The sequence below is a fragment of the Ischnura elegans genome, chromosome 2 (genome assembly GCF_921293095.1).
Source record: "Ischnura elegans chromosome 2, ioIscEleg1.1, whole genome shotgun sequence".
In the NCBI taxonomy this organism is placed as follows: Eukaryota; Metazoa; Arthropoda; class Insecta; order Odonata; family Coenagrionidae; genus Ischnura; species Ischnura elegans.
In genome coordinates, this window is record NC_060247.1 from 109,573,295 (window position 1) to 109,596,883 (window position 23,589).

General features: G+C 38.1%; 1 protein-coding gene across 3 annotated transcripts in view; it reads left to right on the forward strand.

The window, feature by feature from the left end:
• LOC124154348 overlaps window positions 1-23,589 on the forward strand; it is a 34,794-nt gene that overhangs the window by 5,434 nt on the left and 5,771 nt on the right. Inside the window, exons 1-3 of one of the 3 annotated variants that reach the window (XM_046528019.1) lie at window positions 16,808-16,986; window positions 20,151-20,242; window positions 22,489-22,598. In XM_046528019.1, coding sequence (XP_046383975.1) covers window positions 16,854-16,986; window positions 20,151-20,242; window positions 22,489-22,598 — 335 coding nt within the window. In that variant the 5' untranslated portion in view covers window positions 16,808-16,853. Of the gene's footprint in view, window positions 1-8,811; window positions 9,606-16,807; window positions 16,987-20,150; window positions 20,243-22,488; window positions 22,599-23,589 lie in introns of those variants that run through there. The other 2 variants (XM_046528022.1, XM_046528021.1) reach the window with 2 other exon arrangements.

The window sequence follows — 23,589 nt, forward strand, 5'->3', positions numbered from 1 at the left end:
TAACAATTTTTTGGTTTCCCCACGAAGTTGGAAAATGTGTTCTTATATATATATAAATAAAAGTCGAAAAAAAATAAAGTCGAAAATCGTGTTAGTTAGAACACTTATAACTCGAGAATGGCTTGACCCATTTGAATGATATTAGGTGATATGGGTACGGCTTAGCTCCGGATAGCATGAGGAGCATTAAAAAATAGGAAAATATAAAAGAAAATTAATCTTTTTCTTAGGGACATGCTTTTAGGAGTTTTTAATATTACGAAAATTGCAGGAATATTTCTCGGGTTTCCCACAATTACGTTTACGACAATTGATTGACAACGGTTTACGACAGTTGATAAGTCGGTCAAAACTCCAAATTAAATTATTTGTTTGGTTTCTACCTATTTAATGACTGAACTTCGTATCAATGTAATATTTAAATTGCAAAATGTATTTGAAATATTGAAATCATATTTAAAATATATAATTTGTGCTGTAGCAGGCGTCGGGGTTGTCTGCTAGCAATGATAAGGCACTTCAGTGGTTTGAACGATGTTTATTGATCCGTTCCAATTTCCAGACTGACTTGCCGGCCGAAAGGCCGCAGTATTTATTCTATTGGTGCACTTCCAGAATGTTCTATGTTACTGTTCGTGAACATGAAAGAAATTTCTAGAAAGGAATTCTAGAAGGCAAGAAAAATCAAATAATTACACTCTCCGGCACGGGGAATCGAACTCGGGCCGTCCCCTTTGGAGGCGACCGCGCTACCGCTGGGCTAGCTAGCCTGTAGGTGATGATGAAGCGCAATTTATGTTGCCTCCGGGCAAGCGGTGTGGCGGCGAGGCAGAAGGTGCGGCCGCCACAGAGCTAATTATAAGCGCAGCACGAGTTGACACTACACTACCGTGTTTGTAAACAAATCTCCAAGCAATTGTTGACACGCCACGCCACGCCGAAATTTCGTTTTTATGATGGTCACCACTCCCAGCCAATTTGGCTGTCTATCTGACTTTGGCTGACTAACGTTTTCAGTTATTTTAACTTATAAACAAATAAGTGACCATGAGCACCTTCCTTGAGTGGGACACTGAGAGCCGGAATGGGCCGAGGTAATCCCCACACGGACAATTGGAAAGGGTCGGACCTCTCGCGCCGAGGGACCCTAATGGCGGTTGGGACCCACTTGGCATGCTTGACCGCGAAACCATGAAAACACGGCCTTTGGTATTTTGCTTCGAAAAATTCAAGCCGTGAAAATCCAGCCTTCCTTCTTTAGCATCAGAAAATTCAGGCCGTGAAATCACGCCCTGCGTAGGGAAGAGGTTAAGGTGGGTTTTTGCCGCCATGAGCCATACTGGCGAAGCGCACGTAAGTAATGGCTTTATCATATCAAGTTGTAGATAAGCAGTTTAGTATTCTGTGAAAGTACAATCGGTATGCCCGTGTTCCTGTCAAAGAATCGAGCAGTTTGATTCCATTTCCTCGGAATGTGTGCAAATTAGTTTCATCGGAAGTTGAGCTCATGAACTATGTGTTCCCGAATATGATTGACCACCACAAAAATCACAAATGGTTGGTTGAGCGAGAAATATTGACGGCCTAGACGAAGATGTGGATGACTCAAAATAGGTAAATTAGGATCTTATAGTTGGTACTCTGCATGAATTCAAATCTTTTAGCTGTATAACAAACGAAGAGGAAGTCAACAACTATTTATCTGAATATTTGAAGTCCTTGGACGTACCTGGCTTACCACAGGACGATTTATAGCTAATGGTAGACTCTGTGTTCATGATCTTTCGAAACTTAAACCAACCAAAACTATCCAACGGAACGCATTTGGTGATAAAAAAAGATAATGATTGTGATCCAAGCGACTTTACCCTAAGGAAAATTCAAATATGAGGAAGTTCTCATTACGAAGATTCCATGATCCCAACTTACATGCCGTATTAAATTTCCAATTCATGTTGCATTCGTGATAACTATTAACAAATCAAATTAAAAACAAGGGCGCAGGTAGGAAATAAGGATAGGGGAGTTTTAGGCGCAGCTAATAATTCGGGTCTGTAGGGTATAGAAAACTCGCTAATGTAGGCGAGAGGTTGGGGGCCATCCCCCAGACATTTTATTAAGATAAATAGTTCAAAATAGTGGATTTTGCGGCTTTGTGAATAGTTAAATATGTTTTGTTTGTTACTTATCCGTCCCCTTAATATTAGTAACAAAATTGTTTATAAAAAATTCACTGAGCTCTTGGGGAGGTTTTAACCTCCAAAAACCCCCCTCGCTGCGTCACTGCTTCGCTTCGCTATCATTATTTAGCTTCATTCGCTTTATGTTACGCCTGATAACAAAACAAAAACTGTTGTTTATCAGAAGGTGCTTGACGCAAGACATTAAACCCGTATTGTAGGGCACACCGTGGTGCGTTTACGCATGCAGCACGCTAACGCATAGCATTTTTTCCAAACAGAGATACTATAACTGGCGCGCCTAATGTCATTTGATACAAATGTTACTTCATAGGAACTTTTCTTACACGATTTTGAGCATAACTCAAGCATCGGTCTGGCGTTGTGTTAACCTTCCCCGTGAACAGTACAAATTTACGCAACAGACTTGGACCTAAAAATATTTTTTTTACGGTTAATAACACAAATAGGCAACAACTGAATGCGTATAATTTTATTTCATTAACTGCTTTATGAAACCACAATGCCTAAAATTTCTTAAGTTAAACCGTGAGAACATTTATTGAAAAAAAAACCGCGTAAACGTGCTCCGATCCACCCATGTAGCTTCAATAAATGTAAGGTCTTTCTGGCAAGGAATTTTGAAACTCATTTCCGTAGTTTAATTGAATTTATATCCTTATTATATTATATTAAATCAAATATGATTAAAAACAATACAGCCGCTATTGAATTTTAAATGGTGTAACTACATGTAAGCTCATTGATTGTTAGGCGGTGCGAAGTTCGCCGGGTCAGCTAGTGTTAAATAAAACATATGTTACGAGTAGCTTGTTATAAATAACATGTTTATATAAATGTTACACACTATGAACGCACCTTAAAATACGTCACGGCAAGGTGCCTTGAACACAGGGATGGCAAAAGAAACAAAACGATAGTCAAAACCAGTATAAAATCAATATTTTCGTTCCTTGAAGCGAACTGTAGAAACGAAACGAAATGGATTAAACCCGGAGAGCTAAATTAAGGGTGGAAACGAAATCGGAGTCAGAACTACTTCGGGTCGGAAGGAAACTAAAACTCTCGGACGAGGCGAAACGTAGATAATGTTTCGCACAGGAGGGATCACGTGCTTCAGTTTCGGAAGGTTTACTTTCGACCCACACGCGAGTACGGTGTATGTTTGAAAGAAGTAGAGTTTCGGTCTGCCGCCATTATATAGATGCATGGGGCACTCATATTTTCTTACCAATAACGGGAGGACGGTGAACACTAGCTGGCCATTCGATTTTTGAGCTCAGGTTTTAACCTACTCGTATGTCAGACGTAATATGTCGAAACGATTCCCTCTTATTCCCCTCCACTCAACTTCTGGGATCGAAACTTAACTACTAGCAGCAGAGGTTCGATCAATTTAGTTTCGTTCCCCGGAGTAAAGTTTCGTCCCGGGTCGAAACTAAACTCCTTGGTGATTTAAATGTTATGCGGGAAGAAAACTAAACCTAGGCCTCGTATTATCGTTTCCCTCCAGGCTCCTTTCGTTTCCGTTGTTGTATGAAACCATTAACATTTGATTTTATTCTTGGATTAATTACTCCAAGAACCCTAAAACGAAACGTTAACTATAGGCAGTGCATAACACAAGAGGAAAGACCCCTGATCACATTAAAGCAAGATTATTAATATTACCAGTTCTCTCAAAAACTAGAAAATACCGCATCTTTCGCCTGTCCTTATAACTGCACCGCACTGCGGCGATCCCCGCGTAGTCTCCGCCGCAGCCAGCAGCGGAGTCGACCGCGCGGTCGAAAAAACGAAGTGAAATTCTGGGTTGGTAGTATGAGCAAGATAACACTTAAAATTTACAATGTAGAAGCTTCATAGAAAGGCATAGCTTAAGCAACTTGGCGGAAATCAGCGGAAGTATCAACTTTTTCCATACGTTTATGAAAAACATTGGCTAAAAACAAGCTACGTCATTTTGTAACATGTCTGCAGTTAAATAATAAGATACAATTTTTGAAAAACCCTCCAAATATAAGAAAAAGTGCTTATTAATATGACAGGATAATTTTTTCAGTAAAGCACTTAATGAAAACGCTGCGAGAAGATGAAGTTGGCAATTTACAGAAAAAAATCGATGGCAGTGGTTTTTCGCTATTTGTTCAACTTTAACCACATGATTTTTATTATTGTGGTTCCAATGGTAAATTATGACAAAATATTTTACGTTTACTGATATAAAACATATCAATATAATTAGTTATAGCAAATTAAATAATGTACTACGTAAGAGCCTATATATTGGCTCGCCGCACTTTTCGCCCGAGCAGCAAAAGCCGATGCATCGGCCATCCGCACTAAAAGGGTTAACGTGATAGAACAGGAAATAATGAATCGGGAAAATTATGTATAATTTATTTGAGAATATTTATGCGAAGTGTCTACTCTCTCTACCTCTTTTACACATACAGTGAGTCCTCGTTCTACGTCACCCCGATTAACGTTATTTCGCGATAACGCCACGAAAATTTTGAGACCGTCATTCGTTCATCGCACCTACGCTTCGCGATAACGTCAAGTCTTTTAAAATTCGCGCGAAAAAAAAGGCGAAGCGGCGGGCGTTGCAGGTTGTTCGTTTTGTGGGCGGTCGTACAGTCAGTCTAAGCAAAGTGTAAAACGGTGTGTTTATTCTTAATTGCGATTACGGTTTTAGCAAAACTTTCTGCAAAATGAATTCTTGCGTAGGTGCGCAAGGTTTTACTTGACATAATGGTTTTCAGGAACCAAAAAAGTGATTTCAAGGCATTTTTCCGTGTAGAACTCGGGGTTTTTGTCGTCACATTTTCGCCGAGTTCACAATAATTTTGGTTCCTGTAACTGCGACGATGCTTCAGCGATGATGATGCCCAGGCGACTACCATTGCGAAGCCGAAAAGCAAATGCTGGAAGATACAAAAATATGGAGAAGGATTTACGTCACTGCTGCTATTGTCGTCGATGAAGACGGGAACTCGTATTTATGCGATAGTTTGGCATTCCCACCGTAAAAAATGCCCCAGACATACATACAGACAGACATACAGACATACGCTAACATTTTTTTCGCGTAGGAATTGTGAGGTTTATGAGCCGATATTCACTTTTTACATTGTTTCTCATGGGATATTATGCTTCGATTAACGTCATTTCGTTTATCGTCACATTATTCAGGAACGGTAAGTGACGTTAAACGAGGACTCACTGAATAGATTTCTTACAATTAGTCAAAAAGGGAGCAGGTTAGCCTTTATGTGGATACCAGGATATGCTGGCATAGCAAGAAATAATAAGGCCGACCGATACACCAAAAAAGTACTTTTTGCATTTGATTCTCGAATGAAGGCACTGCCCGGCGAATACCTGAAATATGACCTTCGGAAATATGCCAAGAGATAACACATGAATGAGCCTTGAAAATGTTAAGTCTGTGCCTGCATGATGGTTTCGCTAGGAAGAGATCGCTATCACTCGCCTTAGATTAGGGCACACTACCGTTACCCAAATATACCTTGAAGTGATGAAAGTGACTCCCCATTGAGCTTGCGACATCTTCTAACTGGAAACGACAAATATTGATTTCTTCGTAATAAATACAACAAGGATGTTATCTTAAAATCGATATTAAGTGCACGAATATCACAAAAGAGGATCCTCATGTTGGCCTCTAAATGTGTTTATACTCACCGCGGATTAAAATGTGTTTACAAAAGTCGCCACATGCGTCGCTGACGGACAAAGTGATCCGAGTTTCACTAGGAAATAAGGTATAATTATACCCTTTTTCCGAACTGACGGTGGCTGATCTTGAGCGTGATCAAAACCCACCCATTCTTCTAGCCAATCACGGAAGAGCGACAGGAGAAAATGTGTAGGAGCCCGCAGTCTCTCTCCTAACTCCGTGCAGTGCAGACCGCTTTCGAGCTCGCAGTGTTGCCAAACTGAATCTGTGGAGATCGCACTACGTTCACCCGCAGCCCCAGAAAGTATAGTTTTTCCAAAGGCTGGCAACGCTGGTCGGCCGGATGGAGGGGAGCGGAGGGGAAAGGGAAGGGAATGGAGAGGAACGGTTAGATGTAAGGGACAGCGCTTCGGATTGGCTACTTGCTCTCTACCACCCAGCCGCCGTCAGTTCGGAAAAAGTGTTGGGGTGTCAACCGAAATTTACATCCATGAATATGTGATTTGTCAAATACATTACACTCCGATGCTATTACTTGCATTTTCAAAGAAGATTCTGCAAAATAATGTAAAAAGAAGTGGATCGCATTTCTCTCATCACCGCGCCGCGGACATTTTTGAAAGCCGATTTAATGCGGCCGAAATTTCAACAGTAATCAGCCTTCTATGGGACGGAATTGGGCCTCCTCTATGCAATCCCCTTGATTAAGTGACTCCTTGGTTAGGCTCACTAAGGAAATTTCATATCCGAAAGAAATTATCATTCTCAATAAACTACAAACTACTGTACTTTTAGACAGCTGCAAACGCATTCCTATGGAGTTAAATTGTTAACAGGATGAAATTTATTAAAGTTAGGCTTCCGCGATTAAAATTAATCACTGGAATATCTCCGTCTTCGGGATGAAGCCGCGTCGAGTTATCACTGTTCACATACTTGGCCGACGTTTCGGAGGCGATGCAGCACTCCATCTTATGGGCACACCAGTCGATCAACTTTTTAATCAGACCGATTAGTTGATCGGTTGGTGTATCCAGAAGATGGGTTGCTACATCACCTCCGAAATGTCAGCCAAGTACGTGAACAGTGACAACTCGTCGCTGAAGACCCTGAAGACCGATCCAGTGCAGGATGAAATTTCATTTCACCTTTTTATTTAACATGACGAGTACCCACGAAAGTTTTCACGAAGAATTGCGAGGGTTCTATGGGGTGGAATTCCAACGGCGATCGAAGAAATACGACAAAGTCCGCAGCAAGAAGCCATCGCTTCCGTGACAACTATCTTTTCTAATATGCTGCCGAGCCCAGCATATCCTGCCAAATATGAATAAAAATTCCCTTGAAAAAGATACCAGCATCGTTTGGGAAACGTTGGGGCAATAAAAAAATTAACGCAGCGATATACTCCAAAAGTTTTTATTTAACTCGACGAGTACCCGCAATTTTTTTAACGAAGAATGAATTCACTTTTTTCATCAAAAGAGTGAGGGTGTTGCAAAATGACCACATATGTTGACGCACTCTGAAAGCATACCACGAAATCTATATCTCTATATGCATAATATAGGATATCTATTTTTCTGTCCGCCGGCTGCACTGATTGTAAACAAAGTTAAAGTACATAGGTGCATCTCATGCTCCCAAATCCCGTTGTGCTACATTCATCTTGTCCTTAGCGTCGTTTTCTTATTACCATTCAGTGGCGGCGCGTGCGTATACGCATGTTAGCAAGTGCACACCCAAATATGAATGAATTATAAAAGAAAACTATTCCCTTGCAACGCGAAGGATAAAAATCCTGTCTGCAAATGCAAGAAACATGAAGCTCCGAACGCTACAGCTATCTCCTTTTCGAATTCACTGCTCTACAAGTGTGCGATCCCGTGGCATCGAGCCGGGCGCATTTTTGGTCTATGCGATCGCTTGACGGTTCTCTGGCGGGACGAAGTAAGCGGGGGGTATGTACAGTTCAAATGGGTGATGGGAGCAGACTCAAAACGATGCGAGTGCGCACGCGCATATTTTTGGTGAGTGACTCGCAGGTAGTGTAGTGGTGTAGCCGCCACCTACACTACCTTCGCCCAGGATCCTAGTCCGTCTACAGAGTCATCTGTATGGCCGTTTTCTACACAACTTCCTCATAGCGTATAAGGAAAGGAGAATGAATTTCACCTACCGTCACTTGTAAAGGTGTGTTTAGGATAATTATTTTCATGCATGCTAATATTATTTCTGTTCATGCAATTTTAAGGGTAGAATATACCAGTGATATGTTTTGCTTGCTATGTATTCTATTACGACGAAATATGATGCTCATGGATTAGTATTAACATAATATAATTAAATCATCCTTATTCTGCTCTAACGCACACCCTAGATAAATTACCACCAGCCGCCACTGTTAATATTTGTTACGTCACGTCATACAACGTCTTGTGACTTGATATCCTGCCGAGTAGGCACACCTCTTTACTCGCTCGGAAGGAAAACATAACTCAAAGAATACTACTCATATCTATTACACCTCTCGGCGAAAACATTTTTTGCGGGGGAAGAGTTCACGAGACGTTTCTGGTCCACATACGTACGGACACATAGCGATCAATGCTGTGGAGCGGAGTATAAGCTGATCCTGTGCACGGAATAACGAAATCTTTTTTGTATCGGTAGCTTTTTAGCTTGCCTACAAACCCTGCTATGTGACTACGAATTCAAAGTTCCAAGTTTCCCTCTTGATTGGGTAATATGTTTCCCGAGCCACACCGGGTGGCCTTTAAGTATTCAATATTCCTACAAGTCCCTCTGATAATTCAGATATCACGTATTCTCCATTCACGCGACGGTTGAAATTCATTCAATCATATGAAATTCAATTTTAAACCATTTATTTTGTCCTCTTTGCAGGTATTTAGTCAAGGTGGTACAGTGCGCGAGGACCCAAGTGAAGACAGAAAAGCCGGAGTTAGAAGAACTAGCCACTGCCATGATAAATAGCATTAAAGATTCAGACGCCTGCAGAGTGTACTTTCAAGAAATTGTTGATAGCGAAAGCACTGAAGAAGATGATTCCATTTTTCTTGACCAATTTCCGCTTTGAGGAGAAACTTTGGAATAAAGATAAAATCTGAGTAGGATCGATATGCAAGATAATGACCGTTTCAAACGATTGAGTTCGGGCCATAATTAAGAAAATATGAGTTTAAAATGAATATGAGTTAAAAAAAACTTGAGTTATATTATTGGGTTATTGAATAAATTTTGTGAGTAAGGGAAGATTTATGATTAAATATGATGAAATTATTTACATACGTCTCTGTATGATTTACAAAAAAATATATACTGCCTATTCAAAAATTCATATGCCTTGCGAAAGTGATTATCATAGTTATCTAGGAGAACAAGAGGTTAAGACACAATGAGAGATAGTCAAAGGGTGTTGAAGTGGTTAAACTATAGTATGGACACTTATACTTGTTGGCGACGGCAGCATTATCAAGACGGCTAGGCCGGCTTGCCAGCTGTGCCAAGCGGCGCCCTGCTGTCGAGGTTGGAGGCGAGTCTTGCGTCAGCCGTACAAATGTTCACCGGTGGCTGTGCAGTGTGGAGGCAAGAGAGGCAGTGGCAGTGGTGCCCCAGCTGGGGAATGGGAAGTCATCACGAAAATGTACTTGTGGAATTAAAGACTTTTTCGTTCTGAATGCGGTGCTCATGCATTTTTTAATCGCAACAATACTTAACGACACTTATACCTGCCACGGTTTTTAAGTTTCGATGAGTGGCCGTTGAAGTATTGTGTCTAGAGTGTTGGCTTTCCATGCCGTGAGTTCGGGTTCAAATCCCAGCGGTGACAGAGAATTCACAGAGTCTGCTCGATCCCTGCTTGAATGTTGTGTGGAGGACATTTCGAGCGTAACACTCCGTCCCAAGGGGGCGACATACCCATAAGGATAATGCGTATAGGTTTTGATACATCAGTGCCATCTATGCCAGTGGTCCACGGCTGCCGCGAAGTTTGAATGCACATCTCGGCGCGTGTTTCAAACTTTGTTTACGCGTCACGATAGGGCGTGCTATTCAGGCTTAATTGCTACTGCAATTGCGAGAAACTTAAAAGCAATGAATATAGGAAAATCTTCCTGATGAACTTCCCCAGGTTACTAAACTAATAACCATAATACAAGATTAATGTACGAAGTCAACTGGCGATCTAGTGGTTGGTAAGAATAATGATCTCGGAAACCTTCTTCAGTGGACATTGGTATTTATTGATATAATAACTGGTAAAAGAAATAAAACAATAACAATTTAAATATGACATACTAGAGATGAAATCTGTGGAAGTTAACAATTCTACAAGCACATGAGATGCACAAGCAACAAATATCGATGACAACAGTACATTGCGATGAGAGATGAGCAGCCTTTGCGTAATAGGAGACAGATTCCATTACTTAAGTAAACACTTCACACTTATAGACAAAGAGGGCGACCCAATTTTACTTAAGGTAGATGTATCCTGCAATAGCTCTGGGACAAGGAAAAAAATGCTAATCCTGAAACCATAGACCATAACAACTCTTCACTAGAGATAAGCACGCAAGTTTGGATATCATTTCATGGAAGATAATTATGTAATTATGAAAGTAGAAGGACATTATTTCGTAGGAAGTAGTTCATGATGAGTACCCATTAAGATATATAACATATCTTGGCAGAGGAGTCTTAAAATGAAAGGTTCTTAGAAGTTAATATCCATCACTTATACGAAAGAAAGTATTCCGAAATTAGAAAACGAGAAAAGTGATGAATATTTTATACCAATATAGTAGAAATATAGCTCTTACTTTAAAATGAAAGTGAAAGTTTTAAGAAATGTGAACATTGTAGAACTCTTAATGAATTATGCTCAATTGATGACAATTAAACAGTTGAAAGGACAGAGTTGAAATAGCAAATTAAATACATAACCAACAAAATGATTAGCATTACACAAACCAAAGCATAGCAGTAGTGATTTATGAGTTGTTTGAACACTAGAAAAACTGCAAATACATTAAAAAACAAATTGAAATATAAGGAATACAAGACACCATGAAATTTTGAAAACATGATAAAAGGTTAACTAATCACAGGTTGAAATCAAAATGGAATAATGAAGGAAACAAAGAATTACTCACATTTTCATCACAATCACAAATACATTTCATACCCATGCAATTTAGCAATAACCAACATCATTGAGACTCGTATCCTTCATCGAGCACATTCCAAAATCGTAAGGGACACTGTAAGCAATAAAAAAAAGTCTGCAATTAACACTAATAACTATCAATAAGCCTCTATATCACCTTAGTTTACAGCGAGATTCAATATGGCAGCCCTTAGTTCTTTACTGTCCAGCAGACTGCCCAGAAAAACAGGCTACACCAGTGCCTCTATGTTGGGTATGCCGTTGGACCACTGGGGCTCCGGAAAAATCAAAACTAAAAAGGTTTTCTATACGATATATCGCAGTTCTGTCGCCCCCTAGTCCGTCCGTCGGTAAGTCCCTTTGCCGCCTTTCGTAAAGAATAGGCTAATGCCGACGCCGGGTTTTTCTCCAATGTTCCTTCCATACCCTTACTTCATGGCTCAAATGACTTAGCTGTCAGTAGCATCCTTCAAATACCAAGCCACACCGGTATGGAATAACATTTGACTGAAACACATCTTTACGGCAAAAGGAGCCTGCTGGGGAAAGAAGTTCTTATGCTTACTAGAATGGCCTTACATTCATTCCCTTTAAACTACAAGTAGTGGACTCGTTTGATATCCAACAAGCGCTGACGAGCAAAGCCCTTGCGATAGATTACGCCATGAGATGGGGAAATTTCGCTCAGGCGTATGAACTTCAGACACCCGGTCCAGCTTGGGAGGATGATTTGATCATCAAGATACTAGAGAAAAGAAAAAAAATATAACTTAGCAGTTGGCAAGCAGAATGGGCATCTTGCCGCATGTGCGTGAAAATGGAATTTGGTGAGGAATAGGACAATAGAGAAGTACACCATTAACTCTTGGTTCAAATGATCTCAGCTGTCGGTAGCCTCCTCCAAATACTATACCATACCAGCATGGATTTAAATGAACTGAAACACATTTTCTTACCACAAAAGTAGCCTACGAGGGAAAGAACTTCTTATATTATAATGGCCGTTCATTCATTCCTTTCCAACTAAACGAAGTGGACTACTTTGATATGCAATTTATTCAACAGCCGATTTTGCGGGATAATGTATTATAATTATTTTATAATATTTATTTTCTAACGAGCATAGCCCTCGTGATATCTTACGCCATGATATAGGGAAAATTTGCTCAGTCTTATTAGCTTCAGACACCTCGGCCAGCTTGGGAGGATAAATTGGTCATTAAAAGGTCATGTTAGGGAAAAGAGCGAAATATAACATAGCACTTGGCAAGCAGAATCGACAACTTGTCGCATGTGTGTAAAAATGGAATTTGGTGAATTAATATTACTATTATAAGTGGACAATTGACCTAAAATTGATGGATAATGGTGTATGGGTCGTAAAGCCAGCTCTGAGTCGGCAATGAACAAGGTCTCTTCCAGACATACTTCACTTCAGAAAATTGCTGAATGCATTCGAATAGATTTTAAGCACGTGGCTAATTTCAAAGTTTATCACACGAAATCGTATATCACACAATTTTCAATATTCGGTGGCGCCACCACCTTTCTCAGAGTTAGGAACATGTGTTGATCTTTTAGAGGTGCCACCAAAAATTTAACACTCACGTGAGTCTCTTTTTATTGTCTTTTGTAATGTCTTAATTAAATTCGTGATGCGTGCATTTTTCCCATTTGCATATATTTTGAGACTTTGGTTGCGGAGAGAGAAGAGTCAGGGGCGCAGCTATACGAATTAAGGCTAGGGGGGTTCTAGGCGCAACTAAAACTGGGTGACTTAAGGGTATGGTAAAACCACCAGGGTAAGCGAAAGGTTCGGGCATCCTCCCCGAGAGAATTTTCAAAATAAATGGCTCAAACGCTGAAAATGATGAATTTTACGGCTGTGTGAATAGTTTGATGTTTTGTTTGTGAGTCACCCTAATATTAGTTACACAATTTGTCGCATTCATATACAAAAAAAATTCTGATTTCTTGTGGGGTGCTTTATCTCCCCGAAACCCACCCCTAGCTGCACCGCTGAAAAGAGCAAATGAAAAAAAAATATATTTACTATCATTTTTTCTATTTCTCATGAACCTTAGGTGTCATTGAAGAGTCATAAGGTTACAGAAAAAGCATGTAATAAACGAGAAGCGGAAAACTTATTAGCTCCCACCTCACATGGGGCCAAGTGTACCATTAGAATTGTTACATTTGATAATTATGTTTATGATCAGTGAATATTGTTATTGATTTGCTGTCTATGTCTTATTTGATGCCCATTTGTAATGAATACGGAGGGAAGGTTGCCAAGGAGTTGTTGGGAGGTGAGTCGGGGAATTGTTGGGAGTGATGTCATTACTTAAAGATCTTGAAGGACTGAGACGAGGAAAGAAATGGTATTTTTAAAGAAATAAAAAGATCTTGGAAGTAAATATTTCCTGATGTTACATAATACATGATAGCTTAAAATAACATTTTAACGTGACTGGCATTAGCTACGATTCAGATACATGGGTAATCCAATGAAATCTAAAATTGACATATCGGTTAGTGTTGAAACCTGAATTAATCCAAAGGAATAACGCAAATCAAACAGGCGTAAAAATAGAGAAGAAAAAAATTAAAGAAGCATTCATAGTTTAATTTTTTAAATGCAGGAAGGAATACTGGCGTTGATGATTGAGAATTCCTCTCCCCCGCGGTAAATTTTGCAGTTGGTCTATTCTCACTAAGTACCTGTATGTGTGCGTAAAATCATGTTACCCAACTTATCGTGTTCTTTTAGCTTTTGCTACAAGAAATTGCATTGATGCGAGGAGCCAATGTCCCAACCTGGCACCAGTTTTAAGTGATATTCCTTAACTGTCAGGAGAAAACATTTTGCTTGAGCCAATAAAATTGCAGAATTTTTTTAAATAGGGAAAAACCTCTTCTAAATTCGAAACTAATGCCTCGAATGAAAATTGATTGGTACTACGGTGTGCCGTCATTGGCGGATATGAAGACCTCGCGGCTTTCTTCCATACGTTAACTTCATAGTACTGTCGATTTATATTCCAAAGAACAACATTATGTATGAAGGGGTGTCACTGCATGCCATGGCCTTACTCTCGCGAATGATTCGTCAAATGAATTCGACGGCACTTTTTTTTTAACTTTAGTTTCCTCATTTCGGAGGGAGAGAGGTTGTCCTCCTGACCCCGCCCTTTTGTACGAAATATAGAGTGCATTAAACCGAGAAATTTCATGCCCTATTTTTTATACTTGAAATTTATCGATGCAATTGACAATTAAAATGCGAAACATTGAGGTGAATCCCTACCAATGATACCATCGGAAGCATATGCATTTGTACTTCATGCCAGTGGTGTAGTGGCAAAAATTTCAGTGCGTGAAAGCACTTTTCATAACTTTTTTTTTACAAGTGATGTATTACTCTGAGGGTTTTTTTTTATTACGAGTTATTATTTACATTCAATTAAAAAAGTTTTTGTTTCGATTAGGAATGTGTATACTGGAAATTTTGAGGCACCAAAACTGATAAAGCGCTATCTGACTGACTAAAGTGTTTTCTTAACCAGTGGCGGAACGGCGTTCCGGCGCGTTCCGGCACAATGACACCACTGCTTCATGACCAACGAGAATAAAAACGACTACCGTGGGATGATCTTAGGCACGTGTAAAATAGGTTGAACAAGGAATATAGTTAAGTAGTAATGATAGCGTAACAAAATACTAACATTGGTTTCATTAATATTAACTCAATAAATTTAAATCTCTCTGGAGTGTTATCAATTTGCTGGAAATTGCTCCACTATTACTATTGATCCTGAAACCTTCAAAAGTCTCCTCTTGGATTTGATATTATTATGTTCTCAATTGCTTAAGATGTGTTAGTTTTCAAATCATTCCTAGTTAATATTGCTTGCCTGGGCTCTGTGTTCTGTTCAATGCAGGCAAGTAGTCTGCGTTTTATCTACTATATTTTTTTTACAATCGCAGGAAATTCATATCGGAATTGTCTTGTATGGTGAAGAAATCCGAAGCGTGTGATGATGAAACTGCCGCATATTCCTTCAGTTCACAGACTATCTTAAGACAAATAGTCTCTGCTCCTCACCTGCTCCATTAAAATAACATTAATAAACTTCTACTGGGCAAACAATCACCCCGCATTTGTCGCTACATTCTAATCGCATGAAAAGTATATCTTTTTGAATGATAATAGAAAAATGAGAGTACACGTTCTTTAATTTCTTCCACTTCCATTTTATTTTGAAAAGTATTTTTCACCAAAAAATAAATGTTTTTGTTACAAATTTTATGGTAATTCTTGCATATTTGCAGCAGCAACATCTTTAAATTAAGATATCTCAAAATCCATATTTCAGAATGCAAATGCATGTTTGAAAATGAGAACCATTTATTTCTTTAAAGTATGTATTTGAAATGAAAATCCTCTTTTTTGCCCATTATTAAGTTCAAGAACTGGCTTATAAATATATAAAAAAATTTATTGCGATTAATGCATCCTATCAGCTGGTATGAGTATTCGAATGGACTTTATTTAATGCTAAGAAAATCAAAAACCTTAACCATCCGTTGTTTCCCAAAGTCGAACCCATTTCGCAACCTTTTCGTACTTGGAGGTGCCAAGTTTAAAGGTCAAAAATGTTGGCTCATACTTTCTATCATACTTTAAATATGCACTTTTTTATTCGGAGAAATTATTTTCTCATTTCTGTTATCATTTAGTATTTTTTTCAGTCGTACCACAAGTATAAAGTGCATAAAATATTACGGTATAATTTATGATGAGGCTTACCTGGGCGCAGATATTCATGCATTTCAGTGGACATTGTTTTTTTTAACCCTTTTTGGAGGTTTATTTTGACCCTTCACCGTTTTTTGTATCATATATGATGTACTACACTCAGTGCCGGTTATTTCTGATGGGCACAATTCTTCGTCTCTAACGCATGGTGCATCAAATATGATACACGCCGCTGCGCCGCTAGGTACGCTATGTGGTTTTCGGAACAGTCAGCAGGTGTTATAGGTTCTCATTATGTAGAAGAAGTCCGTTCTCCGCATGATAACCTGAAGAGTATTTCATGCCATCTCTAGCGTAACCAATATAATTATGTTATCGTTATAAGAAAGTAATTAGTAAAGGTACGGGCGCCAATGAGAATTTTTCAATTAGTACGTGTATCACACGTGATACACAAACATTTAATTTATAATTTAATTGAACCATTATTTACCATAAGTGATTGATATTCATATTTTCCTTAAAAATTAAAAACAGTAGCAGAAAAAGCTGATAAAATGTAGTAATTGAAGCGTTTCTAGATATATTTCATGAGGAAAAATATTTTTTTGTCATGTATTTAAAAATTCATGCGGTTAAGGATTATTTTTTTCTACCCATAGTGCACATTTGCAGAAAAATGATCAAGGCATTAGGTAAATTTGTAAATCTAGCTTAATTCAATACATTTTGAATCCAATGCATCAGTATGCTTCCTAACCTCAAGGCATAAAACGCATTTTCCACTTCAGCTATCTTCTAAGTTCATATATTTCCTGATCTTCAAGGGTAAGTACTATAAACAAGCGATAAGGCAAGTGATGCTTTGGTTTTTCTAATCATCGCTAAATGATGGTTGACTCATGCGCAAACAGAGGACACCACATGTGCACATTAGAAATCATCCCGGAAATACTTGTTGCAGCATAAAGTCTCATTTAGACACGCTGCTCGAGGATGTCAGTGTGCTGTGCGGATAATAAGAAATCGGACTTATATCGCTCCGTCTTGTGGATGGGTGAAAGATTACTAGAGAGAAAGAGGAACTCATCCCTTAGAAAAATGCCTTCATTACTTGTGACAGTTATTGGTGAGTAAATTATTTTTAAAGATAAGGAATACCTCTAATGTGATCGATCGATGACGGATTAAGTGATTAATCTTTAAGAACTGGACGACTGCATTCGGTACATGGTCGTTCTTTGACCATTTTTTTACATTTGGATTTATTTTAGCAAATACAAATATTAACGTTATAATGAAGTAGCCTCTTCCTTGTGGCTACAATGATAGAATTTACTAAGATAGATTTTGGGGAAAAATATCGGTTCCGTCGCTATTTTTATAACCACGAAGTCATCAAGGAAGTGGCATTTACACTTGCTGTTGAAGTTGATTATGCTTTCTGTTCCGACTGGAACTTTCTCTCATCTTCGGTTGTTACCATAGTTTGATCAATTATTGTAGTGCATTTATGTAATCTGGTTCACAATAATAAAAAATGCTAATTAATTTTGAGTAGTTTTTTCAAGTCTTAATTCATTAATCTTAAGTTAATTGATCTTATTGTAAGAGATTTTTATGCGCTTGGTTGTGCATGTAAAATGAGAAATTTTAAAGTGCACTATGACCCTGATCAAGGCCAACAACTGAAATCCATGTTTTCTAATAAAGTAAAAGGAATATTTGCATTATTAAAATTAAATATGATCACATATAATACGACGAATAATATGCCATGCAATTGAGAACAACTTATTTTCTCATTAAAACATGTATGGGATATATTGTGTTAGCCAAGGAGACTACCTCGGCTTGCGGTCGTCGGTGATGAAATGAAAATATTTTTGGCGTCCTTTCAAAGTGTTGACTATGAAAACATCAACCGTAAAGGATTCTTTGCATATCGCCATTTTCCTTGTGCATATTTATGTTAATGTTTATGTGCATATATATGTCTGCTTCAAAGAGGTTGACTGTCGAGAGGGATGGAGTATTTGATAAGGCACCATCTTGAACGTTATTTTTATTTCTTCCTCGCCTTTTCATTCATTGGACAGGCTATTATCTACATTTATATCTATATACTACCGCGCAAGCCACCTAAACGGCGTGTGGCAGGGGGTGTTAGGACTCCAGCCGTTTACACACAAAAAGGAAATGCGAAATTACTATTAGAATTTATTAAAGTCCTTTATCGTTCGGGGGAAAAATATCTATCTTAATTTATCGCTTCTGTCGTACCTGGAAATATAGTGGGGCTCTAATATTATGCTCTCCGTGTCGCTCTTAAAGATTGCAATTCAAGCAATCGAAGCCTAGCGCGCAACCTCCGAGTCTCCAGCGGCTCCTAGAGTAATTCGCTTAACATATGGGTACGCTATCTTTACGCCCGTAGTAGTTTTTAACGAACCGAAGAGCCTTCCTTTGCGTTTTATTTACTTCACGGACTAAATTATCACGATTGACCATTGATCGTGGGGTTAAGATAGAATGCAAAGTTCAGTTGCTTTTTGCTACTTCCTCTTGTTCACGTTGTTATTATTTTTTTCAGTTGTTCACGGATCTTTTATGCAGGAATTTTAATAATCTGTTGATTTTTTATATATATTTTTTTTATGTTGAATTTCAGTGCTTACCGTATCTTTCATCAACGTGTTTTGAGAATTGTTAATTATGTGGCTTAGCCAGGGTGTTTTTTCTCGTTAATCCCGGATCAAGTCATAATCGGACATATAAAACTAGCCATGCTTTAAGATTGCAGCGCAATTAGCGTAGTAAGATACGTAGATGGGTCATCTATGATACTTAGCCTGCCAAATCTGTTTTGTAGGAAAATATTGGGTGAATTTTGTATAACAGTGTTTGTCTAAGCAATACTGTAGAGCTAATGGTATTGAACAAATCCTCAACTGGTTATCCAACTATTGTCTGTTTACTTTCGGAAAAGAAGCTACCACATCTCATCTGAGCACACAGAAGTACACGTTATATTAGTCGGAGGCATATTACCAATTATGGAGCTCCCAGCGGGGCACCGAGACGAATAGTTGAAATAGATATTAGCAGTATTGTTTTACAGGGGTTCGTCGACAGAAAAGGTCATTATGCACCTCCCTCTTTTAAGATTTAGATTAAAATTTTTATGATAGTACTTAGCCAACGCAACGGTTTTGGGAAAGAAAAACAGTTATATTATTTTTTCAAAACATGTTTTGTGTATCCTACCTGGGAATGAAAAAATACAACTACCGTTACACAGCAAGGCTGGTGGGTTACGGGTTTGCGACGATGGATTAAAATTCTATGGACTACGAAATACATCGATATTCTAAGTGAAAATAGGCAATTTCATTAATTTTTCTATCATGGGCTTTCTATTTTATGGAAGTGAGCGTTATACAATGTGTAAAGATGATGATAAATGTTGTATCGGTTTAATCTAACTGGTGATATAAACTCTGTGATTACCCTGAGAATGTTATCATAGCATTATAAAATTTTAATGGAATAATTATAAAACAATTTTGATATTTTATCTTCTTTAATTTCTCTGGGACAAAATTTATTCGAAATTTTAAGAGAGGGAGGTGCATAATCACCTTTGCTGTCGACTAACCCCTGTAACACAATTCTGCTAATATCTATTTCAACTATTCGTCTCGGTGCCCCGCTGGTAGCTCCATAATTGGTTATTTGCCCCGACTAATCTAACGTGTACCAATGTGTGCTGAGAAGAGATGTGGTTGCTTCTTTTCTGAAAGTAAACAAACAATAGTTGGATTAACCAGTTGATGATTTGTTCAATATCATTAGCTCCACAGTATTGCTTCGGTAAACACTGTTATATGAAATTAACCCAATATTTTTATTTTGGGAACAAAAAACGGTTATATGATTCTTCAAAACATGTCTCGTTTATCCTACGCGGGAAAAAAAATCCCACCACTGTTACACAGTAACGATTTTACCACTCAATTTGTAACGAATGTGCATGCTCTCTGAACGAATAAATATAGTATAGAATGCTCTTACGATCTATTATTATATGTGCATTATCTTTTGGGAAAGAAAAACCGTTAAATTATTTCCTTCAAACATGTTGTTCCGTGTATCCTACCTGGGAATGATAAAAATAATCCCACCACCGTTACACAGTGAAGATTTTGGAACTCAATTTGTAACAAATGTTTATGTTCTCTGAATATCTAAAATATAGTAAAAAAGTAATGAATGCTCTTACCGTTATTTTAGTGGCAGCTTGTGTCACACTCCCTGCACTCGGATTTTATATACCACGTGTTGATGACTCCATTGAGCAACAACAATGCAGGAACAGGAGACATGTAAGTAAATAAACCAGTGTGATACTCATGCAGGGCTATTCTGTCAAAGATAGCGGCTGCGCTATTATGTCGAATATGCTATTCGTGGCGAAATATTACGCCTCCAGACTGATTCTCTATCGCAATATAGCGTCCCCAAGCGGAATTTGGGGTCGCTTTATAGCAGCGGTTCCCAAACTGGGGGTCACGAGATGTATACAATTATTATGGTGAACTATTATTATGGCACCATTTTTAGGGGGTCGTAGCTAAAATGTATGGGGTAAAATGGGTACTGGAGAGAAAAACTTTGGGATCCGTTGCTATATAGCATCGAATATAACGCCAGCATTAGGCTGGCGTAAATCAGATTGTGACCCCCTACCTGGGCATTTTTACGCACGGAACGTCGCACTCAATTGTTTCGATGGAGATGTTGGGATGGAAAAAATTATCCGTCCGTTATTATGATTACACATCGTGCGCAAATTCACTTTAGGGAAAGGCAATTACTCCGCCTGAAAAGGCTCGAATGTCTTTGGCGTCAGAAAAGAAGATTTTATCAGATTTTTTCGTGTGACTAAGGAACTAGGGAGACACTTGTTCCAACTATTGAAACTGGCATTAACGAGGAGAGTTCAAAGCGGCTTAAAAACACACACCCAATTAATAGGCGATACAAGATTGTCTACACCGCCTAAAAATATAAATCAGCATGTAACTATAATCGTAGAGCATTTATTATTTTGTTCATAGTTGCACACAGTTTTACATAGTTATTGATTCTGACCTCTTTATTCCTCGTGGCCACCCTATGAAAACAGTCTAAAAAAGAACAATACAAAGGAAATTAGACTTTTGTTTAGACAGTGCTATCAGCACATTTACGAGCGTTCTTCTTCCTCGCCTAAATACTATTACGTTAGGTAGTTATATTTAATATAAATCATCAAATTCAACTCATGCATTAGGAATCGAACCTTGCTCTAATTTTTCCCTAACATAGTTAATTATTCCATGTGTACGACTTCATATTTAAGTATAAAAGCCGCAGTGACATTAATGTCGTTGTCAATGTATTATCACCAACATTTACATTATGAGACCCCAACTCTTCTCCGCCGCTTTAAATTTATCTTTATGCTTGATAAGTGCGATCATAGAGTTTATTTATGAGTTTGATCATAAATATTGTGCGAGTTTGATTTTCGATCTTCGATTTCGAGAACTCTTTTCGATCGTCAATTTGTATCCTGCTCTCGGTCCTCAAGGACCATCAGGTACCCTATCATTTGCCCTACACCAATTTTCATTCCGACTATAGATTTCACCAGGGTGATACATTACTCCGTAAAAATCAGCGTAATAGAACATGGTTGAAAATTTCAAAATCAGAATCGATGCTATTTGAAAAAGGCAAATAGCGGCGGCCCAGTATTGCGCCCCCAATGGGTGCTTTCAATTCTTCGACCTACGTAGAAGTTGCGTCACGGTTTTCGTGTTCCTTTCTATGTGTATCGCCGACTGTTGTGACACAAGTCAAGAAACCATTACGTACAGGAATTGGAGAGTTATTAACGGTCTCCGTGAGTCGACACTAGTCGACGCGTGAATCGCATGAATGAAATGCACCCAATGTACTTAATAACCCTGTTGAAATTCATGGTCCAGAAACGGTACCTATGTCACCCTTTCTCTTCATAAATAAGTCCTTTTTCGCGTCTTACGTAAGCCGCGTAATTTATCTCTTAGTATACGCGCTGTTTTTTGAATCGATGCCGTTTTGATATGCATAAAAAGGAAAACGTTTTTTGACAATTTTTACGTGGAAATCGACAGTCTACTTTTTCGGATAATTTCCGCGTATTTTTAGTTATTTAACATATTAAACATTATCCCTTCATTTTCCATCGTCCATAGGCCTTGAAACAACTGTAGTTATACACGTCATACGCATTATATGCATGGTGGTAAATTTTATTTCATCTACCTTGTTATCCAGTTTTTATGACCTCTAGTTTTTTTCACACATAGCGAAGCATATAATCCAACTAATGAATAAAAAAAAAATTAATTTCGACTCAAAGATTTAGGAAAATTAACTCCAGTTTATAAGCTATCTGAATGTGCATTAAAACCAGCGTGAAATTATGTGTTGTTTAAAGAAACACCGCCATAAGGATTTTTATTGATTTCCTCTAAGTTTTCGAAAGCACTAATGGGATATAGTTTGAAGCAGCTTATCCTCAGGAATTATTTTTTCACAGATGGCATCAGTTGACAGAGAACAATGCATGATGAGGGTACTTGAAAGCGGAGGAGATCCGGATGAGTTGTATCCTGATAGCCCTTGTCCTCGTTGCAGTCATACGTGCAGGTTGGTATTTAAATAACAAGGTGTGCGCTGACAATGAATAAAGGGATAACAAAAAGTAATTAAAAAACATGAAAAAAACTGAATTACTTCTATTATTACTAAATGAACATTAAATGTTTTCATAAATAAATCAATTAACTCAGTTGACAATAGACTTAATGATAAAAGTATATTCATAAAACGAAATAAAAAAACCAAATTTCTTCTTCTGAATCTAAATCAATTTGAAACGTGTCGATAAGTGACAAATCAATCAGCTCTTTAATTTACAAATTTATTTAGGTCTGTTAGGCCATTTAACAAGACATTCCCATACTGTTAACTTGAGCATTTTTTCATTCTCTTAGCCTCCACTGTTAACGCTGATTAGTGTCATGCAGGGTAGGTCTTGAAGAATTATTTACCTATACATGTATACTTATTTGCCAACGTTTTGGTATATTTATATACCTTCATCAAGGTTTTCCTGCAATGGGCTGTATTTGTTTTGAAAAAATTCTTTTCTAAAATCTCTCATCTAAAGCAACGTGTACGGACGGGCTGATATTTTCACTCAATTATCAGTACAGAGCCCAAAATACCTCTGAAGATGTAGCCAAGAAAATTTCTGGATATATTCTTAGTTCACAAACACAAATAATAAATATATTCGTATCTCGAGGTATCACTGTATACAGATGTACCTAAACGTTGGCAAACACTTGTTAATAACAGAATAATCAATTCGTAAAAAGGCATGCTTGGCTTAAGTATTGTTATTTTTGGTTTTGATAGTGACTTTTGTGTCGTAGCGATGAGTTTTCTCTAAGTGGTAAGGGTTTGGCTTTTTTGTTGAATAGGTGCGCTGTCACTATAATAATCAACCAGAATTATTTAGAAAAATCAGGCTGCAGATTTGATTTGTAATAGTTCAAAAAACACGTCTTCGACATATTTCAGCTTGAAAATTTAATCGCTCATTCGAATTTGGAAGTAAGTGCGTGAAGTACAT